The sequence below is a fragment of the Camellia sinensis genome, chromosome 10 (genome assembly GCF_055761805.1).
Source record: "Camellia sinensis isolate YWXY chromosome 10, ASM5576180v1, whole genome shotgun sequence".
In the NCBI taxonomy this organism is placed as follows: domain Eukaryota; kingdom Viridiplantae; phylum Streptophyta; class Magnoliopsida; order Ericales; family Theaceae; genus Camellia; species Camellia sinensis.
In genome coordinates, this window is record NC_138970.1 from 82,770,533 (window position 1) to 82,791,839 (window position 21,307).

The 21,307-nt window shown below is 35.8% G+C and overlaps 1 protein-coding gene across 1 annotated transcript; it reads left to right on the forward strand.

Moving 5' to 3' along the window:
* The first annotated feature begins 929 nt into the window (after positions 1-929).
* Positions 930-1,430, forward strand: LOC145800517 (uncharacterized). Its single transcript, XM_082890204.1, has one exon. It carries the CDS (start codon positions 930-932, stop codon positions 1,428-1,430), a length of 501 nt encoding a protein of 166 aa, XP_082746330.1.
* Positions 1,431-21,307: the final 19,877 nt, after the last annotated feature.

Below are 21,307 nucleotides of genomic sequence, written 5' to 3' on the forward strand. Positions count from 1 at the left end.
AGCACTTCACCCTGGAGTGCTCCTATTTTGTTTGTCAAAAAGAAAGATGAGTCTTTGAGGTTATGTATTGATTATCGGGAATTGAACAAAATAACTGTCAAGAACAAATATCCACTGCCCCAAATAGATGATCTGTTTGACCAACTCCAAGGAGCATAAGTGTTCTCTAAGATAGATCTTAGATCCGGGTATCACCAATTAAAAGTCAAGACAGAAGACATAGCGAAAACTGCATTCAGAACTAGATAGGGGCACTATGAATTTCTAGCGATGCCATTTGGGGTAACGAACGCACCAGCAGCCTTTATGAACCTAATGAATAGAGTGTTTAATGCGTATCTAGATGAATTTGTTGTTATGTTCATTGACGATATTTTGATTTACTCCAAAATTAGGGAAGATCACGCAAATCATTTGAGAACCGTGTTACAGATTCTGCAAGAAAGGAAATTGTATGCGAAACTCTCCAAATGTGAATTTTGGCTTGATAGTGTGAACTTTTTGGGACATGTGATCAACAAAGATGGCATATCAGTTGATCCACAAAAGATTGAAGCTATTGTTGACTGGCCAAGACCGACAAATGTATCTGAAGTTAGAAGTTTTATGGGGCTTGCTGGCTATTCTAGAAGATTTGTGAAGGACTTCTCCAAACTTGCCATGCCATTGACACAGTTGACACAGAAAAACGTGTCGTTTGATTGGAATGATCAAAGAAAATCTGCCTTCCAAGAATTAAAGACCAGGTTAGTAACTGCACAAATTTGACTTTGTCTAATGGTACTGATGGGTTTCAAATTTACAGCGACGCTTCGTACAAAGGTTTGGGGTGTGTGTTAATGCAAGATGGAAAGGTGATTACTTATACTTCATGATAACTCTAACCACATAAAAAGAATTATCCGACCCATGACCTTGAACTCGCAGCTATGGTTTTTGTGCTGAAAATTTGGCGCCATTATCTGTATGGAGTGACATGTGAAGTGTATACGGACCATAAAAGCCTCAAATATTTCTTCACTCAAAAAGAACTAAATATGAGACAGAGAAGATGGTTAGAGTTTATCAAGGATTACAATTTGCAGATCTTGTACCATCCGAGAAAGGCAAATATCGTCACAGACACTTTGAGTAGAAAATCAATAGGGAATTTGTCATGTTTGCTCACCAGTCAAAGAGAATTGTTATGTGACTTGAAGAAGAATGAGATAGAAATTGTGTTGTGTGAACAGGGCGGGATTTTAGCCGCCATCTCTACCCAGCCTGTAATCACTGAAGAAATTAGAGAGAAACAACTTGAAGATGAGTTCTTGAAGAAAATTTTTGATGACATTGCCTCAAAACCAAGACCTAGATTTGTGGTGGAGAACAATGTACTGAAGTTTCAGAATCGACTTTGTGTACCGGACTGTCAGGATTTGAGAAAATGAGTTATGGTCGAGGCTCACAATTCGAAATTTGCTATGCATCCGGGAAATACCAAGATGTACCATGACTTGAAGCAGAATTTTTGGTGGCCTGGAATGAAGAAATGCATTGCTGATTTTGTGGCTAGATGTTTGCATTGCCAACAAGTTAAAGCCGAACATCAACGACCCGCTGGATTACTTCAGCTGCTTCCAATACCGGAATGGAAATTGGAGCATATTACCATGGACTTCATTGTTGGATTGCCTTGCTCCTCTCGAGATATGGATTCTATTTGGATCATTGTTGATCGATTAACTAAATCTGCTCACTTTTTACATGTCAAAGTTTTTTACAATGTGGATAAATTGGCTAACATCTATATGAATGAAATTGTGAGATCACATGGTGTGCCGATATCTATTGTATCTGACAGAGATTCTAAGTTCACATCAAGATTCTGGCAGAGTTTACAACAGGCTTTGGTAACTGAACTCAGACTAAGTAGTGCTTACCACCTATAGACAGACAACCAAACTGAATGAACAAATCAAACTTTGAAAGATATGTTACGGATGTGTGTGTTGGACTTCCAAGGGAATTGGGAGACATACCTTCCTCTGGCCGAATTTGTATATAATAATAGCTATCATTCAAGCGTTGGAATGGCTTCTTATGAAGCATTGTATGGTAGGAAGTACCGATCACCGATTTGCTGGGCTGAGGTAGGTGATAGACCATTGTTAGGACCTGAACTTGTACAAGAAATAACTGAAAATGTGAAACTGATCCAATAACATTTGAAAACTTCATAGCGTTGCCAAAAGAGTTATGCAGATGTTCGGAGGAGAGATAGAGAATATGAAGTCGGTGACCATGTGTTTATAAAAGTGACTTCAATGAAATGTCAGACACGATTTGGGGTAAAAGGAAAGTTAGCACCGAGATACATCAGCCCGTATGAAATTCTAGAGAAAATCAATTCCGTGACATACCGAGTGACCTTACCTCTGGTTATGGAGAATATGCACAACGTTTTCCATGTCTTAATGCTTCGAAAGTATTTGCGGGATCCGCACCATGTTATTGAGCCAACACATGTGCTTCTAAATGAGGACTACACATATGAAGAAAAGCCAATTCAGATTATAAATCGCCAAATAAAAAGATAGAGGAACAAAGAAATTCTATTAGTGAAGGTGGATTGGAAAAACCACAGAGGGACGTATGCAACTTGGGAGACTAAAGAAGACATGATGAAGAGATACCCTGAACTATTCCCTTTGGATATGATATTCTTGCAAAATGAAAGTAAATCGAGTTTGGAGGACCAAACTCTTTTAGGGGGGGAAGATTGTAACAACCCCAACCCATGATTAACGTATAATCCATGATTAAGAATGCCTAACATGTAATTAAGATGAAATTTTGAGTTAATTGCATGTGTTATGTAACATTTGTGTTTATATCTGTCTGCTGTAGGAATATCTGTACGTATTTCTATTTTGTTATGTGAATTGAAGGCCTTATCGACATCCGATCACGAAATTGACTTGATATATATGTTATTTGGAATTTTTAAGAAATTATGGTAGGTTCAATTGAAATTCGACTCGGAACGAATTAAATTAGAATAATTAATGTCAATTAATTAGTCATTAATGAAATCTCCTAATCAAGCCTATATAAGGCACAAGTAAGCCCTTGATTTCATTTTATGCTCTCATTCCCTCATCCTTGAGCTCAAAAACATGGGAGACAAGAGAAGGAAGAAAATTGAGATGAAAAGCTAGAGAAAGGGAGAATTGCTAGGAATTGTTGGAGAATTGAAGAGAATTTGGGAGTTTAAGCTTCTATACTTGCGAATTTAAGATTGTAGGTAAGAATTTGGTCCTTAAGCTTTGTATTCAAGATTTTAGTGCAAGAATTCTAGAGAATGAAGTTTTTATTCATGAGAATTAAGCTTAAATTAGAGAAAGTGAGAGCATTCCATGCATGCATGCATATTTTCTTACATTTGGAGTTTAATTGTTAATAATTCTCACATGCATGTCCCAATTCTACCTTAGTTTTGAGAATTTATCATGTTTTCCATCAATTTACCTTGGTTGATCATGATTTGGAAGCTTTGAACTCAATCCATTACTTATATGTTATATTTTCAAAGTTTTGAGTTTGAATTTGCACAATGAGCATGCTTTTGGGCTTTGATTTTGCAAAATGATTTTGAATTCTCAATGTTTTGCAAGTTTAGACATATTTCCTCAAGTTTTGGGGCCCAAAGGTTGCATTTTGAGACTTTGAATTCGAGTTTTGAGTCTGGAAGCAAATTTGCAAATTTCAGAATTCTGCCTCTCCGCTCGAGCGACGGAACTTGCGCTCGAGCGACCAAAAGTTGGCTTGAGCGTAAAATACATGCTCCCATAAGTTTACCATTTTTGCAGACTGCTTGAGCGATAAGAGTGGCGCTTGAGAGAGTACTTCAGTCTCACGCTCGAGCAACCGTCGAGCTTGCGTCAAACGAAAAAATCAAGCAATCAATACTTTTGCAGAGTTTACAGACCGCTCGAGCGACCGAAGTTGCGCTCAAGCGACCACTCTTATTTTTGAACCTTCGCTTGAGCGATAAAAGTTGCGCTCAAGCAAAGACCTTGTTTTCAACAAATCTGACCAAGTGTTTTCAAGTGCATTATGGCATTCTCATTTCATCCTAGGCATTCCTAGGCCATGATTAAGACATAATAATGAGGATAAGACTTAGAAACACACTAAGAAAGAAATGAAACATGCTAAGTACTATCCAAGTGTGTGTTTCAATATGTGTGTCTGTTATGTTTGTGTAGGTCACGCGCCGTAAGCCATTTGATTTGTCTGCTCTGTCTGTCTGCTTTCGGAGCCATCTGTGAGTAATAACTTAGTAAAGCTATGTTCAACTTTATTTATTTTCTGTATGATGAAATACGATCTGTTTTCTAAAATGTTATGTTCAGTACAATGAATGATTGTCCAATTTCTAACAAGCATTCGTGGCATCTTTAGCACCATGTGATATCTGTTAGCTGTTACCCAGTATCGGAGGTTCCATTATGAAACTTATTATATCTGTTATCTGTTACTCGCACCGGAGGCTCCATCATGGAGCTCAGCATATCTGTTATCTGTTACCTGGATCCGGAGGTTACTTTATGGAACTGGTTATACATAACCATCATCTATTCTGTATTTGTCTGTATCTATTCGTATTTGTTTTGTTAATGCCAATGGATGTACCACATATGAATAAGTATGAACTCTGATTTCTTTAGAAGAATATGAATCTGTTTCTGGTATGAAATCTGTTTTCTGAATCTGACTTGGGACATCATTCAATTAAACCCCTTTACTCTGTTATTATTCACTGGACTTCCGCTCACTGTATTATTTATGTATGCAGGTGATCAGACGCGTGGCCAGGCTTAGTGATAATCGTCTAGATTTCTGTTTTGTCGGCCACCCTTTATGCCTCCCGAGGAGGATCCAGATTAAGCCAAGTCGAGTGATCATGTTTTGTGAATTATGTTTAAACTCTTGTTTACTATTTGTGAATCACGAACAAGTTTCTGACTATCTGTATATTATGCTAAGTCTCACTTTTGTTTTATCTGTTTTTGTGGTAGCGTAAGACTACTGTAATTATGACATCACGTGTACGTATACAAAGTTTTAAATTTTCTATCTCATGTTTATCTGCACAGCTCAATGGACGTTGTATTTGTATAATTGCTTCCGTTAGCCCCTTAATCATATGCTATTCTGTACAAAGGCCTTCGATAATCCAAGAATTACTGGCCGGTTACGACGCTAAACCTATAGGAGCAAGTTTGGGTCGTGACAGTTAGATATGTATTATCACTCATCTACGGAATTTGTATAATTTATCTGTCTTGGAGATTGTATATCTGTTTAGAAATATCTATTTTGCGCTATCGGTGGAGAATAACTATGATTGTTGTAGAAATTGCATGAGAATTAGGTAAATTGAAACTAACTTCTCATCCATTTGCATTAAGTGTTGTCACATCTTTAATACATTGTAAATGTATGATGTTTTAGGAGGAGAAATTGGATGTACTCCACATTTGGGAGAAGAAAGGGGATGTACTCCATGGAATTAAGTTGGCCGGAGTGTCCAGGGTGAAAGCCCCGAAAATCACGAATATACATGGGTGCTGATTCCCACAGATGAAATATCCGTAAAATGGCAAATAAAAGTGTTTGTATGGTGACTTTTTTGGTTAGAGGCCCACTAAGTTGCATCATCAGTTTGGTTGTCCGAATAAAATGGAATGACTCATGAATGGAGATAAAATTGATTGAGATATGAGTTCGACATAGTATTATTATGGAAAAGAGTTAAAAATGCTTTTATGATAGGCATTATATATGCATATTACACTTATATTCTTGTTAAGATTCATATATTGTGTTAGATTATTTCTACTGGGTTTTGGCTCACCCTATTTGGGAAAACCATTTTCAGGTGCTGGTGATATGCCTCCACCAAGGACTTAGTTTGGGAGGACTGTGGAGCTGAAGGCTCAGTTTTGTTATTTTTGTATTAACGTTTGTACAACCAAGGGCTTTAAATGTATTGGACCTAAAGTCCACTTTTGTTGTAACCAAGAACTATCTTGGAAAGTTGTAAGCCTTTAGGGCATTTCTTATCTGTTTAACTTCCATTATTTTCTATTAATTGTAGCATATGCTATATATTCAGGGCTAGGCATTATGAATGTATACTGCATATGTTTCCCTTTTGTAATCCCAATTAGATTTAATGGAAGATAATTACCTTATTATTATTGTTGTTTATGAATGTTGAGGAGAGATGGTGGTAATTATTTCGGGGTGTTACACACCGTCAATCGCAAGTAAAGATGTCTCAGTGCCCATGTCGATTCAACTCTATAAATGTGCTACAAAGGGGTTTTTGCTTTTCTAGTATAGCGATCCCGGGTTTACCCTTGTTGCACAGTGATCCGGACATGTGTCCGTGGTTGAGGGTAGTTGTTTATTATCTTGTTTGCATCCTTTTTACTTCGTATTTGAGTTATAGGATGTGTTGGGCAGGTTTGTTACAGGATGGCTGAGTTTAGAAACCAAAACTAGTTGCCCAGATTTTAACCTGTCCGCTCGAGCGGGGGTTTTGGCGCTCGAGCGGGGATTGCACCCATCCAGTATTTTCTGTGCAGTGTTGGACGCTCGAGCGTGGTATTGGCCGCTCGAGCGGGGTTACGTGAGTGTCGCTCGAGCGGGGAGTTGGGAGCTCGAGCGGAGGCCTGGTTCTGCAGAAGTTCTGGGAGTGTGTATTCGCCGCTCGAGCGGGATTGTTGGCGCTCGAGCGGGAGTTTGTGAGTTACGCTCGAGCGGAGAGTTTTACGCTCGAGCGGGCCGACTGGGTTTTAGTTCCGTGTTTTGACTTTTCAAATCACTTTTTCACTTTCTCTTCTCTCTACTACTTTTCCAAAAACACCATTGGTGAGCCTCTCTCTCTAGATACTACCTTCTCTCTAGGTTTTGATCTAGTAGGAGTGACTTGCTCATCTTTGGCCTTTACAAAAAAGTTGTTGATCGTCGAGGGCTATATTTTAATCTGAAAATTTCGAGTTTTGGAGCACGTTGGGTTTTGTCATCTTCTCCTTTGAGGTTCCGAATTTGAGGTAGGGATATCCTACTCCTCTCTATGGATTTTGTCTTTAAATTTTAGTATTTTGAGATGTTGGGGTTGGTTTGGTAATTTGGTGAAAGTTTGGGGCTTTTGTGCAATTTTGCAAAAGTTGGGGTTTTATTTATAATAAACCTAGATGCATGTTTGGTGTAGAGAAATGGAATAAATGTTGAATCATTGATGAAAATGGGACCTAAGGGTTGAAATGGTAATTAAGGATAATGACCTAATTACATTGTTTGATTAATTGGGATAATTAATTGTGAGAAATGAGGAAATGAAATGTTGATTGAATATCCATTTGTGCACTTATTTTCTGTTTAGAAATAACTGCTTTGGGCTATCGGTGGAGGATAGTCGTGATTGTTGTAGACAATGCATGATGATTAGGCAAACCGAAACTAATCACTCGAATGTGTCATTGAGATTGACGAGTGAAAGAATACATTAAATTTATGTATTGTGTGATGATGTGTATAATTGTTGTTTATATGCATTGTGTTGTGTTGGAGGAGATAGGGGATGTACTCCACGGTTTAGGGGAAGATAGGGGATGGACCTCTAAACCGGATGTGTTGGGAGGAGATAGGGGATGGACTCCATAGATAGAGCTCATATGCTTATCTATTATTGTGTTGACAGAGCTCATATGCTTGTCATTGGAAGTGTGATAGTACTCATATGCATATCTGTGGAAGTGATGATATAGCTTGTATGCTTATCTGTTGTTGTGTGATATAGCTCGTATGCTTATCTGATATGATATGGGAAATGTTTGATATGAGTTATGGTCTCATATGAGTTGTTTGGCCAGGTTCTGAGCCATGGTTAAAATTTGAGAATTTAAAGAAATTGGAAAATGAGTTGTACCATGGACTTGTATGTCATGAAAATGTAAAGTGTGATAAAGGAAAGAATCAGTGTGAACCAACTATCAACTGCTAATCTTTTAGTCATTGTTCATATTTGGTTTAGTGTATTTCTACTGGGCTGTGGCTCACCCTATATGGGAACATCATTTTCAGGTACAGGTAGCATGCCACCTCCAAGGACATAGCTTGGGAGGCTGGAGGCGGACATACTTTTGTCGTTTTACTTTTGATGTATTACATGTAAATTCAAGCCAAGGGCTTAAGGTGTAATTGAGTTAGTACTCTTTTGTTGTAACCAAGTGTTAACTTGGAAAGCTGTAAGCCCGTAGGGCATTTTGCTTTTGTTGTTAGCATGTAATACTTTTGTAATGAAACTCTGATGAATAGAAAAATGTGGTTATTTCATATGTTAATGAATGTCTTATTTAATGGATTTAATATTATTATTTTGAGGGCGCTACATCTAGGGTTTTTGAGGGGATGTATAATGTCAATTAAGGAATGAAGATTATGGGTTTAACATTGTCAAATTAGGTCTTGCAATCAAATAGGATGAGAATCAAGGTTGTAACATTGGGATAGAAACCCAGAAATTCCTATTCTTCAACCTCCGTTTTGTTTGCGATGAAGGGAAAGGAAAAAAAATGCCATAGTAAGCTTTTGGGCATTTTCATAACTATAACATCACCTAAAAACCATATTTACCCCCTAACATATACCACTCACGTGCTGATTTCATGGGCTTTCATGTAATTAATATTGAAATGGGATTGTTCAGTTTACAAAATAAAAGGCAGGACTAAAAGGTTCAAAATATCTAAATTTAAGATTTATTGATGTTTTGCCTTTTTTTTATTTTGTGATCTTTTTCTTTGTGCCTCATAAATCTTTGTCAGCAAGACCATTTTTATATTTATTATTTCATGTTCTGACATTATTTTGTTGGAGATTGAAGGAAAGAAAATAAATATAAAAAGAAGTAAATATAAAAATGGTAAACTATGAATAAATTTTAATAGTTGGACTTAATTAATTTTATTAAAAGTTAGTTATAGTAAAATCATCATTAAAAATAATTTTTTGTAATAATTTTTTGCATGTCGTTAAAAATTGACAATTAATAACTTTTTTTTGTTACGATTTTTATAAATTGTCGCTAAAATTTATAAGTGACATTTTTTGTGACGAATTTTTTGAATTGTCACTGAAAGTTGAAAATTTGTGACAATTTTTTGTAACGATTTTTTTTTTAAATTGTCGCTAAAACTTATAATTAATGACATTTTTTATAACAATTTTCAACCTGTTGCTGAAAATTAACAATTAGTGACTTTTTTTTAATAATATTTGATGAAAAATGCTGTTGATTATTACATAGCCTATTGAATAATAAGTTTACAACTTACACTTATGTATCCCATATCATATATTCCTACACAAAAGTGACGAGACATTGGCATGTTTGATGGACCCTACAATTAGGATTCGTTTGGGAAGAACTTTTTTAGTCTGATTTTTTGACTTTTTGACTAATTTAGCTTTGTTAAATTAGCTCTGTTTAGGAAAAACTTTTTTATTTTTTAATTTTTTATTATTTTTTTTTTTGTGAGAGAAGAATTGTAATGAATATGGTTTAGATATAACATTTTGTCTTATTAACTTATTTGACCTATTTTGTTTTTTTTGTACTTTTTTAGTCTCAACCTAAACCCAACTCACCTGCGAAATAGAGACTTAGTTTTTTGTTCAATTGGAAGAAAAATATTTTTGTTTGGCATTAGCTTTTTGGTTAAAAAAGCACAAAAGACAAAATAGTCTAAATAAGCCAATATGACAAAATGTCACATCCAAATCATAATCATTTCACTTTTTCTCTCACAAAAATAAAAAAAGTCATACCAAACAAACTTTTAGTCACAAGTTAAAATAGCAAAAAAAATAACTAAAAAAGCCAATTACCAAATGACAACTTTATAAGTTCCGACTTATAAAATAAGTAATGTGTTCGCCTAGTAACAAGGTACATCGTTATCTTGTCATCTTTCCTCAAACAAGATAGTCGTGTGTAGGGGTGTAATAATGGCCCGACCTGGACTCAGGCCGATCCATTGCGGGTCGGGTCGGCCTTGTAGGCCGAAGGCTCAGACCCAGGCCCACTCAGATTAGAGCCTAGGGCTGGGGCTCGAGTTGCGAGCCAGGCCTGGTTTTTTCATTTTTTTTTTTTTGAAAAAAAATGATAAATATATTATGTGTATAGATTATTTATGAGGGATAAAAAAAAAAAAATTGTACTAGAGTATTTCAGTTAAGTTTAATAAGATGTTTGATTATGTTTCATGTGTGGTGGTATTTAAATTTAATTATGTATGACTTATATTTTTTTTGGTTATGAACTTATGACTAAAAAAGTACGAAATTATATAATTTTCTTCTTTTGAAATGAATAATTTTATATATATCAAAATGAAACTTGTAATATTACAATCAATAAATTAAATAGACAGCATTTATTAAATGAATAATTTTTATTTTAAAATGAAATAAAATATTACAAAAATTTTATCATTAAATAAAATAGATGTAGATTATTGATGATAGTAGAGCAATTGCATTACTATAGGTCAAGTACATCCCAACTAGGTTAGTACCTACTAGCTTACCAATCATTTGCATTATATTCCACCTTAACAATGTAATACAAAAAAATAACGAAATGAGTAATTAATAAATTTAATTCAACTAATTAATGTTACCGACTAGAAAATGCGATACAAAAATTAATTTCTTCTAATAAATTTTTTTTCTTGCACAATTGTAATTGCCACTTAGAGATGAGACTTCAAAATTAATTGAGAAAGTTGAGAGTTTGGGAGAGAGAATTGTTTGTGAGAAATAAAATAGAAGGGGGATATTTATAGGAGTTTGGGAGGGAGGGGGTCAATTTGTGTAAAAAAAAAAAAAAAAAAATTGCATTGATGAAGTAAAACAATCAAATGGCCGTTTGATAAATTTATTTATTTATTTGAATTTGACAATTGCAGAGAGAGAGAGCCGTTAGGGGGGTGCGGGTCAGGCCATTCGAAGGAGGAAAATTTTTTTAGGCAGCATCGGGTCTTGGGTCGGGGTTCAAATGATGGCCCAAGCCCAGGGTCCCAAGCTAGGCTCGGGCCCAAGCCCAATCGGGCCTAGCCCACCCTGGGCAGTCGGTCGTCGAGCCCCATCAGCCGACCGCAGGCCATTTTTACACCCTTAGTTGTGTGATTCTTGATAAACATACAAGCACGTGGTTTCGATAGATATACAAGCACATTGTAAGCGAGTCTATTAGATAACTTCTCCATTTAGGGGCATTTGAGTTAGGACAGGTGCAAATATTTTCTAACGCTGTGTTTGGTTGAGAAATTAGGGAAAGAATTTGGAGATGGAAAGGGAAAGATAGGTGAAATGTAAATAAAATATACTTACATTTCACCTACTTTCATACACCTTTTTCTTTTCTCTTTCTCATTTTATATCTCTTAACCAAGCACAGCGTAAATAAAAATGTCTAGTACCTAGTCATATGAGTCTTATTTTTCAGCTTATAAGTAATGTAATACAAATTTTGTCAATACTTTTTTACACACAAATGTGCCAATTGAATCATTCTTATTATATTTTAATGGGTCTCTAATATATACAAAAGTTTACTCCATGTCACATTTACAAGTAAAAAATTAATAATGTTTAATTTTGATAGTTTATTCTCTCTAAATTTTCTAATTCAACAAAAAAATATAAAAGATATTAGACTTGTCAAGACGTATAAGACAACTTCTAATGATTATGTTGGGAAGTTTTCATAACAATTTTATATGTATTCTATGTACAAAAATATATTTTAAAAAAAATTATATGCATGCTTACATGTGGAGTGACAAGAGGATAAAAGAAAGAAGCGTTAATAATTAGAAAGTCTCATCAAAAGTTCATGCCCGATGGGCTCGGTCCAGGCCTAAAAATGGATCTGTCCGGCTTGATGACTAGTCGAAATCCATCGACTTGAAACTTAATATTTTCGACTGAATCGACCCATTACTTAGGCTTAGAAGAACATGAGAAACATTGATGGGAACTTGGGTCCATAATGGTTAAAAAATTGAAAAATAGGAATGATAACGAATCGGAACGAGGCAGGACAGGGATGGTGTTTGGGAAGTGAGTTTTTATGTAGATTTTAGTAGATGTAGATTTTTATGAGATAAAAAATTTTTGGTGTTTGGGAAGATAGTTGGGTTTTTATGTGGTTGGATGTGATGTTTGTGAGAGAAAAAGTGAAATGATTATGGGGTTGGATGTGATATTTTGTTTGGATGTGTTTTTTTTGGTTTTGCAAAACTTTTGTCTTTTAGTGAAAAAAATGAGAAAAAAATTTAGAAACTTGCTTCCCAAACACCACCAGGGTACCCTTACTGCCCCAAGCCCCCCAATATATTGGGTATTCCTTCCCTGCTCCAATTTCCGACAAGGAGTACTTTGCACCTCTCATCCCCTCTTTTAACAAGTGTGGTTTCTCGGCTTCGTTCTCGATCAACATTTTAAGAAAAAAAAAAAAAAAATTAATAGATAAAATCCTAAATTTTGGTTGATGTCAATTGCTAAATCATGCAAAGTGTGAGTGGGGAAACCAGCCCAATGCTCTTTTTGTGAAGAGGAGAGAGAAATAAAGACTCCAAAAAGAAAGGAAAATGAGCATTGAAAATGGAAACAAAACAAAAAAAGGTTCATACCAACACAACACATGTGAATGAACGGTAAAAGAGGAACCTTGTTGACACACATTGAAAATGGAAGTAGAGTTAGAACCTTGTAGACACACAGACTTAACAGAAAGTCTATAAAGTGAGTGGGTTGAGTTGAGCCATATGTGAGTGAACACGATCATCGAAGCTCATCGCAGCTTACATACACAGAGATGGAAAGTCCCTGTTTGGTTGGTGAATTTATACTGCCTTTTTAAATCATATATATATATATATATACATATATTTATTTGTATCTGCTTTAATTTAAAAAATAAAAAAGTTGATTATTGAAAATCTAATTGATACATTTTAGGTAAATTTTATAATACACACTTCATATGTTATGTATAGTGAGAAATTCAGAAGTTCAGGATTCGAGTTAATGGAGTTATTGCGACCTTTTCATTTTAGGCCCCGTTTGTTTTGGGTTATAGCAAGGGGATTAGGATTACTAGTACCTTGGGATTAGTATATGGGTTGTTTGTTTTGAGAGATAGCCTTGGGACTATTAATACCTTGGGACTAACTAATACCTTGGTGGCATGTTTGATTGGAAGGATTAAAGCATGGGATTAGGATTATTAATCCGTGGGCCCAATCATCCTATGTTTGTTTTGATATTTTGGTTTAGGATTATTAATCCAATGGATAATTAATCCAACAAATTTGTAGGATTATTAGTAATGGGGTAGGGATGGGATAGTTAATACCACACTAATTTGATGGGATTATTAATACTTCACTATTAGTGTTGTGAATCAAACATGGCCTGGTATTACTAATACCTTGTTTGTTTTGAGAGATAGGGAAGGTATTACTAATACCTTGGTATTACCCTTGGGGAGGGGATTCATAGTGAGGAGGTAGAGATGGTATTAGAAAAATAGTGAGGGGATTAGAAATTTTTTTATTTTTTTTATTTTTTATATATTAGAAATTTTTTTAAAAATATAATTTTTAATTTTTTATATTTTTTTATTTGTTTTATTATTTTATATAAAAATAATTTAACAATTCCTCACTACTAATCCCCTCACTATCAATCCCCTCACTACTAATCCCCTCACTATCAATCCCCTCACTAACAATCCCCTCATTATTAATCCCCTCACTATCAATCCCCTCCATTCTATCTCTGAAAACAAACGACCCTCACTAACAATCCCCTCACTATTAATCCCCTCACTATTAATCCCCTCCATTCTATCTCTGGAAACAAACGGGGCCTTAATCTAACTTACTAATCTATTAACATTTTATCTTATTGTGTGTAAATAAATAAAAAAAAAATTATGACTTTTATGGTATTTGGTCATGATTTATTGTGGTATTAATTATAACTAGGATTATGCAAAATATTGCTTAATCTGTTAAAATCGCTCGATCCGCACTGATACATCCGCTAATCCTGGATTAAATTTTAAAATTTATAATTCGCCTTCGAAACCGTTCCGCCCTACTATAATTAATACATATATTTTTCTTAATCTCTAATAAAATATCAAAGTAAAAATGAGTGTGAAAGAGATTTAAGATGTGAAATTTGTTACAAATTAGTAGTTGTATATATGAAAAATATTATCTAAAAATTAATTGGTGTTATATATATGAAAAATATTATAAAAATTAGTATTATATATTATGCAAATACTTGATAATTGTTTAAAAATATTTATTCGATCAGCTATCAAATTGAAAAACGTTCCAAACTGCGATTTGATTATTTGTCAATCCACCATTTATGATTTGATTTATAATTTTACTCTCAAATTGCATAAACCATACCGTACACACCCTTAGTTATGACTTAGTTACGACCTCTTATAGTTTAGGGTATTTAACTCCTTGTGGTTGCCTGAAAAACACAGAGCCCCCTTATAGTTTCATTTATAACACTTAAACCTCCTATACATCATACTAGAGTGCAATATCCGGCAGAACTGTTTGTTTAAACAGAGTGTGTGTTTCACGACCATGAATGGTAAGTGGAGTAGTTTTTTCCACCCAAAAACATATGACAAATGACCAAAACACCCTTATTACCATATATATACACAAATCAAGACCCAAACAACATAGAACCCCAAATTGAAATTTGCCTAGATTTTTTGAAAGCTGCCCAGATTGCCCAGATTTTTCCAAAGTTGAAGATTTTGAAAATTATTGTTGGATGGCTTCTTCATTTTCTTCCGAAAGTGGACAGCTAAGGACAAATGATCCAAGACTATGTTATTGTTGAGAGAGATCCCCGGTGAAGACTTCAATGACATCGGGAAATATGGATAGAAGGTTTTATGGTTGTGCAAGATATGGGATAAGCTAAACTTAATTTTTTTTTTTTTTTTGGAAAAAAAGATTGAATTTTGTTTCAAAAGGAATTTGTGGATTCATATTTTTTTTTTGGTTATAGGTTGATATAACTTGTGGCTACTTTGAATGGGTTGATCTACCCATGTGACAATGCAGGAGAGAGGTGTTGCCAAAGATGGTTGCAAAGATGAACCAGCTGGAGAAAGAACTAACAAGAAGTCATAGAAGGGAGAAAATGTTATGCAAAGCTTTGTTTGGGACATGGTTTTTTTTTTCTTTATCATACCAATGTTCTAGGTGAAGCTAGCTGGAGGAAAGAAAAATGGGTTGTTATTGGGCCATAGAGTTTGAGAGATGAAAAATATAGTGAAGGTAGAAAATGAAGGGGTACAATGGTCTGTGAAGCAATTGTAGTGAAAGAATGTTTTGGGTCATGAAATGTAAGCATCTGATGAACCAAAAAAATGCAATAAAATTGTTGATTACATCTTCCAAGAACATTAAAGAATAAAAATATGTTGGTTCTCATTGTTCCCCTATTTGAAACATGTTTCATTTGCTTCATACAAAACAATTTCAGCAAGTAAACATGTGGATTAATAAAGGTATACAAAACAAACAATAAGGTACACAATACTATTTGAATAAGTAAACCTGTGGACAAACAACACAAACAATGTGTAAATATCAACTCAGAATTGTATGATTCAACTCACATTACTTTAATACAAGCCATAATTCAACCCAATGGGCTTCTCAAAACATAGTAAACTAAGATACTATTGTTTACTAGCTAGTTGTAAATTCAAAAACAAATTGGTACAACCCACTTAATGATTTAACAAGTTGAAAAGTACTCAAAACACAAGAGAAGCTGACTCAAAACACAAAAACAGATGCCTAGTCCATCATGCTTTTCCTTTGCCCTTGTCAGTTTGCCTCTGAGTTGTAGCTTTTGCAGACCCACCTCCTCCTTTATCTCTTGTTACGAAGCTACCTTCTAATGCAGATCTGGACATAACCCTGCCACCTCCAACTGGCCCACCTCTTCCTCTGCCATAACTAGCGGGTTGCAACACAAACAAGTATGCAATTACATTTTGTGGAATACTATAAAAGCAAATGAAGTTGTATAGAAGAGAGAGAAAGAGAGGGGGGGAGAGAGAGAGAGAGAGAGTTTACTTGAAATGAAGATGTGTTGCCCATCCAAGTTGGGAAATGTAGAGAATTTTGGCCAATTTCATCTGCCTCTTGATCACGTGAAGGAGGTTACCTATTTCTTTTCTTTACAGTCTCCCTTGGTGAGAAAATATCATCATCTTCTGGCCCATCTAAACCCTCATTCAACTAGCTAGGTTCATCACTTTCATAGTCTTCATCTTCTGAACCATTATCATCATTCCCATCATCAATGAAATCAGGATCATCACTATCTTCTTCATCCCAAGCTCTATTATCCCTTTCCTCATCTCTAACATTTTCATCTGCTACTCCTTCATCCCCATCTCCATTATGCATTCCTCATCACCTACATCTTGCACTCCATCTCCCGTCACTCATATTTTCCATCTCATGCCAAGTCAGTGTTTGCTTAGTAGCAATTGGTACTCTTTGGGGTACCAAATGTTTCCCTTTTGGACTTACCACTTATAATGGTTCCTGACCGTTCTTCACAAATAATTGAATAACATCTAAACCTTCATCATCACATATCATGATATATACTTCAACATCTTCTTCAATTATTGTCAACCTATCATCCAAAGTTTTTTCAGGTTTCCTATACCAGAAAACAAAAGTACTATAGACATTTATTTTCATCTCCCTCAAGATGGTATGAATCTAAAAAAAAGACAGTTTGTCAGGATCAACATCATATATATATATATATATATATATATTTCACTTTCCCTTGTTTATAACCAGTATTAGGAGGCTTACTGAAGCACCCATTATAGTTGATCTCAAAAATCGTTTTTTTTTACCTCACTGCAGAAAACAACAAAACTTCACAATATTACATTACAAAACTCAAAGTCATTGGGACCACATAACAAAAATCATAATCCTTGGACCACACTATTTAATTAATATTTGATTATTAATTCAATTCCTCAATATTTAATAGAAATCCCCTTGGGGCCACAACAAAATATACCCCACCTTCACCAAAATTCAAAAACATTACACTAATATAGGCATGGCATGCATGAAAAACTACAAAATCTCTAAACATAAATAGAATATATGAATACAGCTATAAACAAAATATATGAACAGAATACCCCATCTAAAAAGTCAACATCATAAAAAAATACCTGTTGTTTATGAACCTCTATACCTCACCCCAACACAATTTAACCAACATCCCCAAAAAATAAAGTAATAAAAGGCATGAATACAGAAAACTATAGCATACAAAAACAAATATATGAATAAAAAATGCTCAAAGTTAACATCATGACAAAAAATACCCATTATTTATGAAGCTCTATAACCCACCCCGTCCCACTTTAACCACAATCCCCAAAAATTAAAGCAATATGGGCATACCATGCATAAAACATTACAAATTTTGTAAATCGAAGTCAACACACACTCGGTTATGAATCAAAATTAGGAAAAATCAACATCTAACGATCAAAATAAATTAGGGTAAACAACACACACCTAAGCTAGTAATGGCGTTCGCAATATGATGGTGAAATCGATGATGAAACCCTAGTTCAATCCAATCAACCACGATGAAAGAGAGAGAGAGAGAAAGGGAGAGAGAGAGAGAGAGAGATGAGAATACTAGTATTAGTTAACTAAAACGAAACGACTAAGGGATGTAAAATATCTAGGGGCATTTGTGACGTTTTACAACTTCTGTTACGTTCGCTGGATATTGCACTCTGGTATGAAGTATAGGGGGTTTAAGTGTTACAAATGAAACTATAGGGGTGCTCTGTGTTTTTGAGGCAAACCACATGGAGTTAAATTATAATTTATCCTAGTTTTTATTTTGATTATGACCAAGAAGATCTTTGGTTATGTCTCATTGTGATATTGGTTATGACCGAAAGAATCTTTAGTTATATCTTAAGTGATATTTGGTTATCACTCATTGTGATTTTTTAATTATGACTAAAAATAATTTAATTAAATATCATAACAAATATCATAATTTGAATATGGTATATACCGTTAAATTTAATGTATAAAGAGAGAAATACAGAGAGAATTGTATGTATTCAATTGATTGATTTTTCAGTGATTTACAACACTCTCATTTATAGAGAGGAAATGTGGTACACATAGGATACTAACTAACTAACACCGAAAGCAGAAACATTATCATTAGTGGGATAGCTGGACAGCTAGATATGGCACACTAATATTACATTAACAGCCCCCCTCAAACTCAAGGGGGATAGGAACCAACCAGCTTGAGTTTGGAGAGAGTAACAAAACAGGAAAATATAATAAAATAGGATAAGAGACACTGTATGGTCGTGTCGAACCGCTGTAGAAGACACTGTAAGGTCGTGTCGAATCGTTAGAGAAGACACTGTATGGTCGTGTCGAACTGCTGTAGAAGACACTGTATGGTCGTGTCTATATAAACCGGAATCAATGTCGGGACAGTTTACGAGGTCATGCCGGACTGATATAGAAGCTAACTGGAATCAATGTCGGGACAGTTTACAGGGTCATGCCGGACCGATGTAAAAGCTAATCGGAATCAATGTCGGGACAGTTTACGGGTCATGTCGGACCGATGTAGAAAATGCACCGTATGATTGTGTATATAGGGTGCCCAAAAGATATACATGTATATATATATATATATATCGAGCCCTTAAAAGTTACGCCCTCAAAAGGCGCGCCCAATTCATCAAAAGTCATGCCTGACAGAAATCATCGAGCGGCGAGCCATCAAAAGTCGCACCGGACACGTAGCGATGCACGTGATCGACAGAGCGTCGTGTCGTCCTCTTCGTCATTGTCTATATAAACTGAGGCGGAGGCTGTGCAAACCAAACTAGTCTGAAACCTCTGAACATCTTTGTTCTGAAACACTCTGCAACCAATCCTTTCTGACATTACCAGTCTGAAATCCCTACTTCTCTGAAATACTCAGCAACCTAGAACATGGCCTCTTCTTCCCGTTCAGCAACCCAGAACATGGCTTCTTCTTTCCGTGGTCTGCTCACTCTCTTTCCAGACCTCAACGAGTCCACAAGAGAGATAACCGGTGCGGTTGCCCTTGAATCTCAACCAAGCGCCCCTGGTTTTGCTCCGTTGAACTTTCCTATGCTGTTGTGGAGCAAATAATGACAGCGCAATCGGATATTGAGGCCAATCATTATACATTGACGTCATGTGTGGAGACCATGACTGCGGTCACAAACTTGTCGCACCGGCTTCAGAGTAGGACAAATGAGGTGCAGCAGTTAAACGCCCCAACTGGCTCTGCTCCAGTGCATGTATAAGGATGCGCGAGCAGAGATATGTGTGCTGAAGGCGGAAAACAAGGAGCTGAAGCAGAAGGCCCGCGTTATGTTCCGATTCGGAGGTCCGCCATATGCTGCGGTGGAGGAGCAGAGGGGAGTGAATGTGTTCGGTGGACTAGGAAGCACTGAGACAACGCTGGCACGGGACACCCAAGATAAAAGCAAGAAGAAGAGACCTGCAGCAGAGTAGAGAAGGGAAAAGAAAAATCCTTTTTTTTTTTTTTTTTGAATTGTTGTGGTTGTGGTTGTGGTTGTGGTGTAAAATGTAGATCGAGGTGAGCCCCGATATGAATAAAATGAGTTTGGTGTGCAGTTCTTCTTCTTTTTCTTTTTTTTTTTTTTTTTCTTCTTCTTCTTTTTTTTTTTTTTTTTTTTTACTCATACCCATGTTCTCCGGAGGGAAGGCTATGTATTGCATTGGCATAAACAGAGAGGTAGTGGGAGAAAATAAAGTATAAAAGAAAATAAATTTGAAGAGAAGTGTGTGAATAAAGTTAAAGAGAAGTGTGTGAATGTTAAAGTAATAAAAAATAAAAAAGGAAAGGTGAGATTCAAATTTGTAAAAAAATTGTGAGAGTGTTTTGTTTGGGCGGGTCCTACCACTAATGGAAAAGTAATCAAAATATATATATACTAATGAAAAGTAATCAATATATATATGTGTGTGTGTGTGTGTGTGTGTGTGTGGGTGGGTGGGTGAGTGGAAGGGTTGATAAAAGGGGTCAAAGAGCACATGGATTATGGATTCTGAGTTTGTGCATAATAATAATAATAATAAAATGAATGAGTGGAGAGAGGGTTTTATGTTTAAATAAAAGAAGAGTGGGTGGATAATATTAAAATAAAAAGAAACGAAAAGAAGGGGACAAAAGTTGGTGTCTGGGTGTGATTTGGAAGAAGATGCTGCCTTTTGCCTTTGAGAGAGAGAGCTTCATTGATATTACCATAGACCAGAGATGAGAGACATGTTCAGAATGTGAATAAGGTTGAAACTGTTGTCCGAATTACCCATATCCCCACTGGCGTTACTCTTCGCTGCACAGAAGAGAGATCCCAACTAGCGAACAAGATCAAGGCTCTAAGCCGGTTGAAAGCAAAACTGTTGGTGATAGCAGAGAGAAGTCTGGGTTTGGACGGCCAAGGTGAGTATTTGAGTAATACGTCCCCTCAGATCTGGACGGAATGCTCCATTATGATGTTCTTTGATAATGTTCAGAGTGCTCATACCTCACAATGGCCGAAGAGAAGCACTACCACCGGCTATGCCGTGGCGTTAAAGAAATGACCACCTATGGTGAGACCACCAATGCCTATGGAAGCGGAGGAAGTATGTATAGTGAGAGTACTGATGCTTCTTATACAAGGCAAACGTGCCAGCAGCAATAGCACCAAGCTCTTAGTCAAAGAAAGACCCAAAGCATGCCCACAAGCATAAGATAGAGGAAGAGATAGCAGCTAAGGCTGCAGTTGGATCTGGTGGGTATGCATTCCGTGAGCGTTATGAGAAGAAAAATGCCAAAGAAGAAGAGTTTCTGGTATGTGTTGAAAACTCCAGCGGGCAGCGAAGGCAAGGTTGCCGGCCGGCTGCCCGTCGGGGAGAAAAAATATAAGTCTAAATCTTATAGCTCTGACACCATGTTAAATTTAATGTATAAAGAGAGAAATACAGAGAGAATTGTATGTATTCAATTGATTGATTTTTCAGTGATTTACAAAACTCTCATTTAT

Coding starts and splice junctions, on each gene's coding strand:
- LOC145800517 (XM_082890204.1), top strand. CDS start 930: ATGGTTTTTGTGCTGAAAATTTGGCGCCATTATCTGTATGGAGTGACA.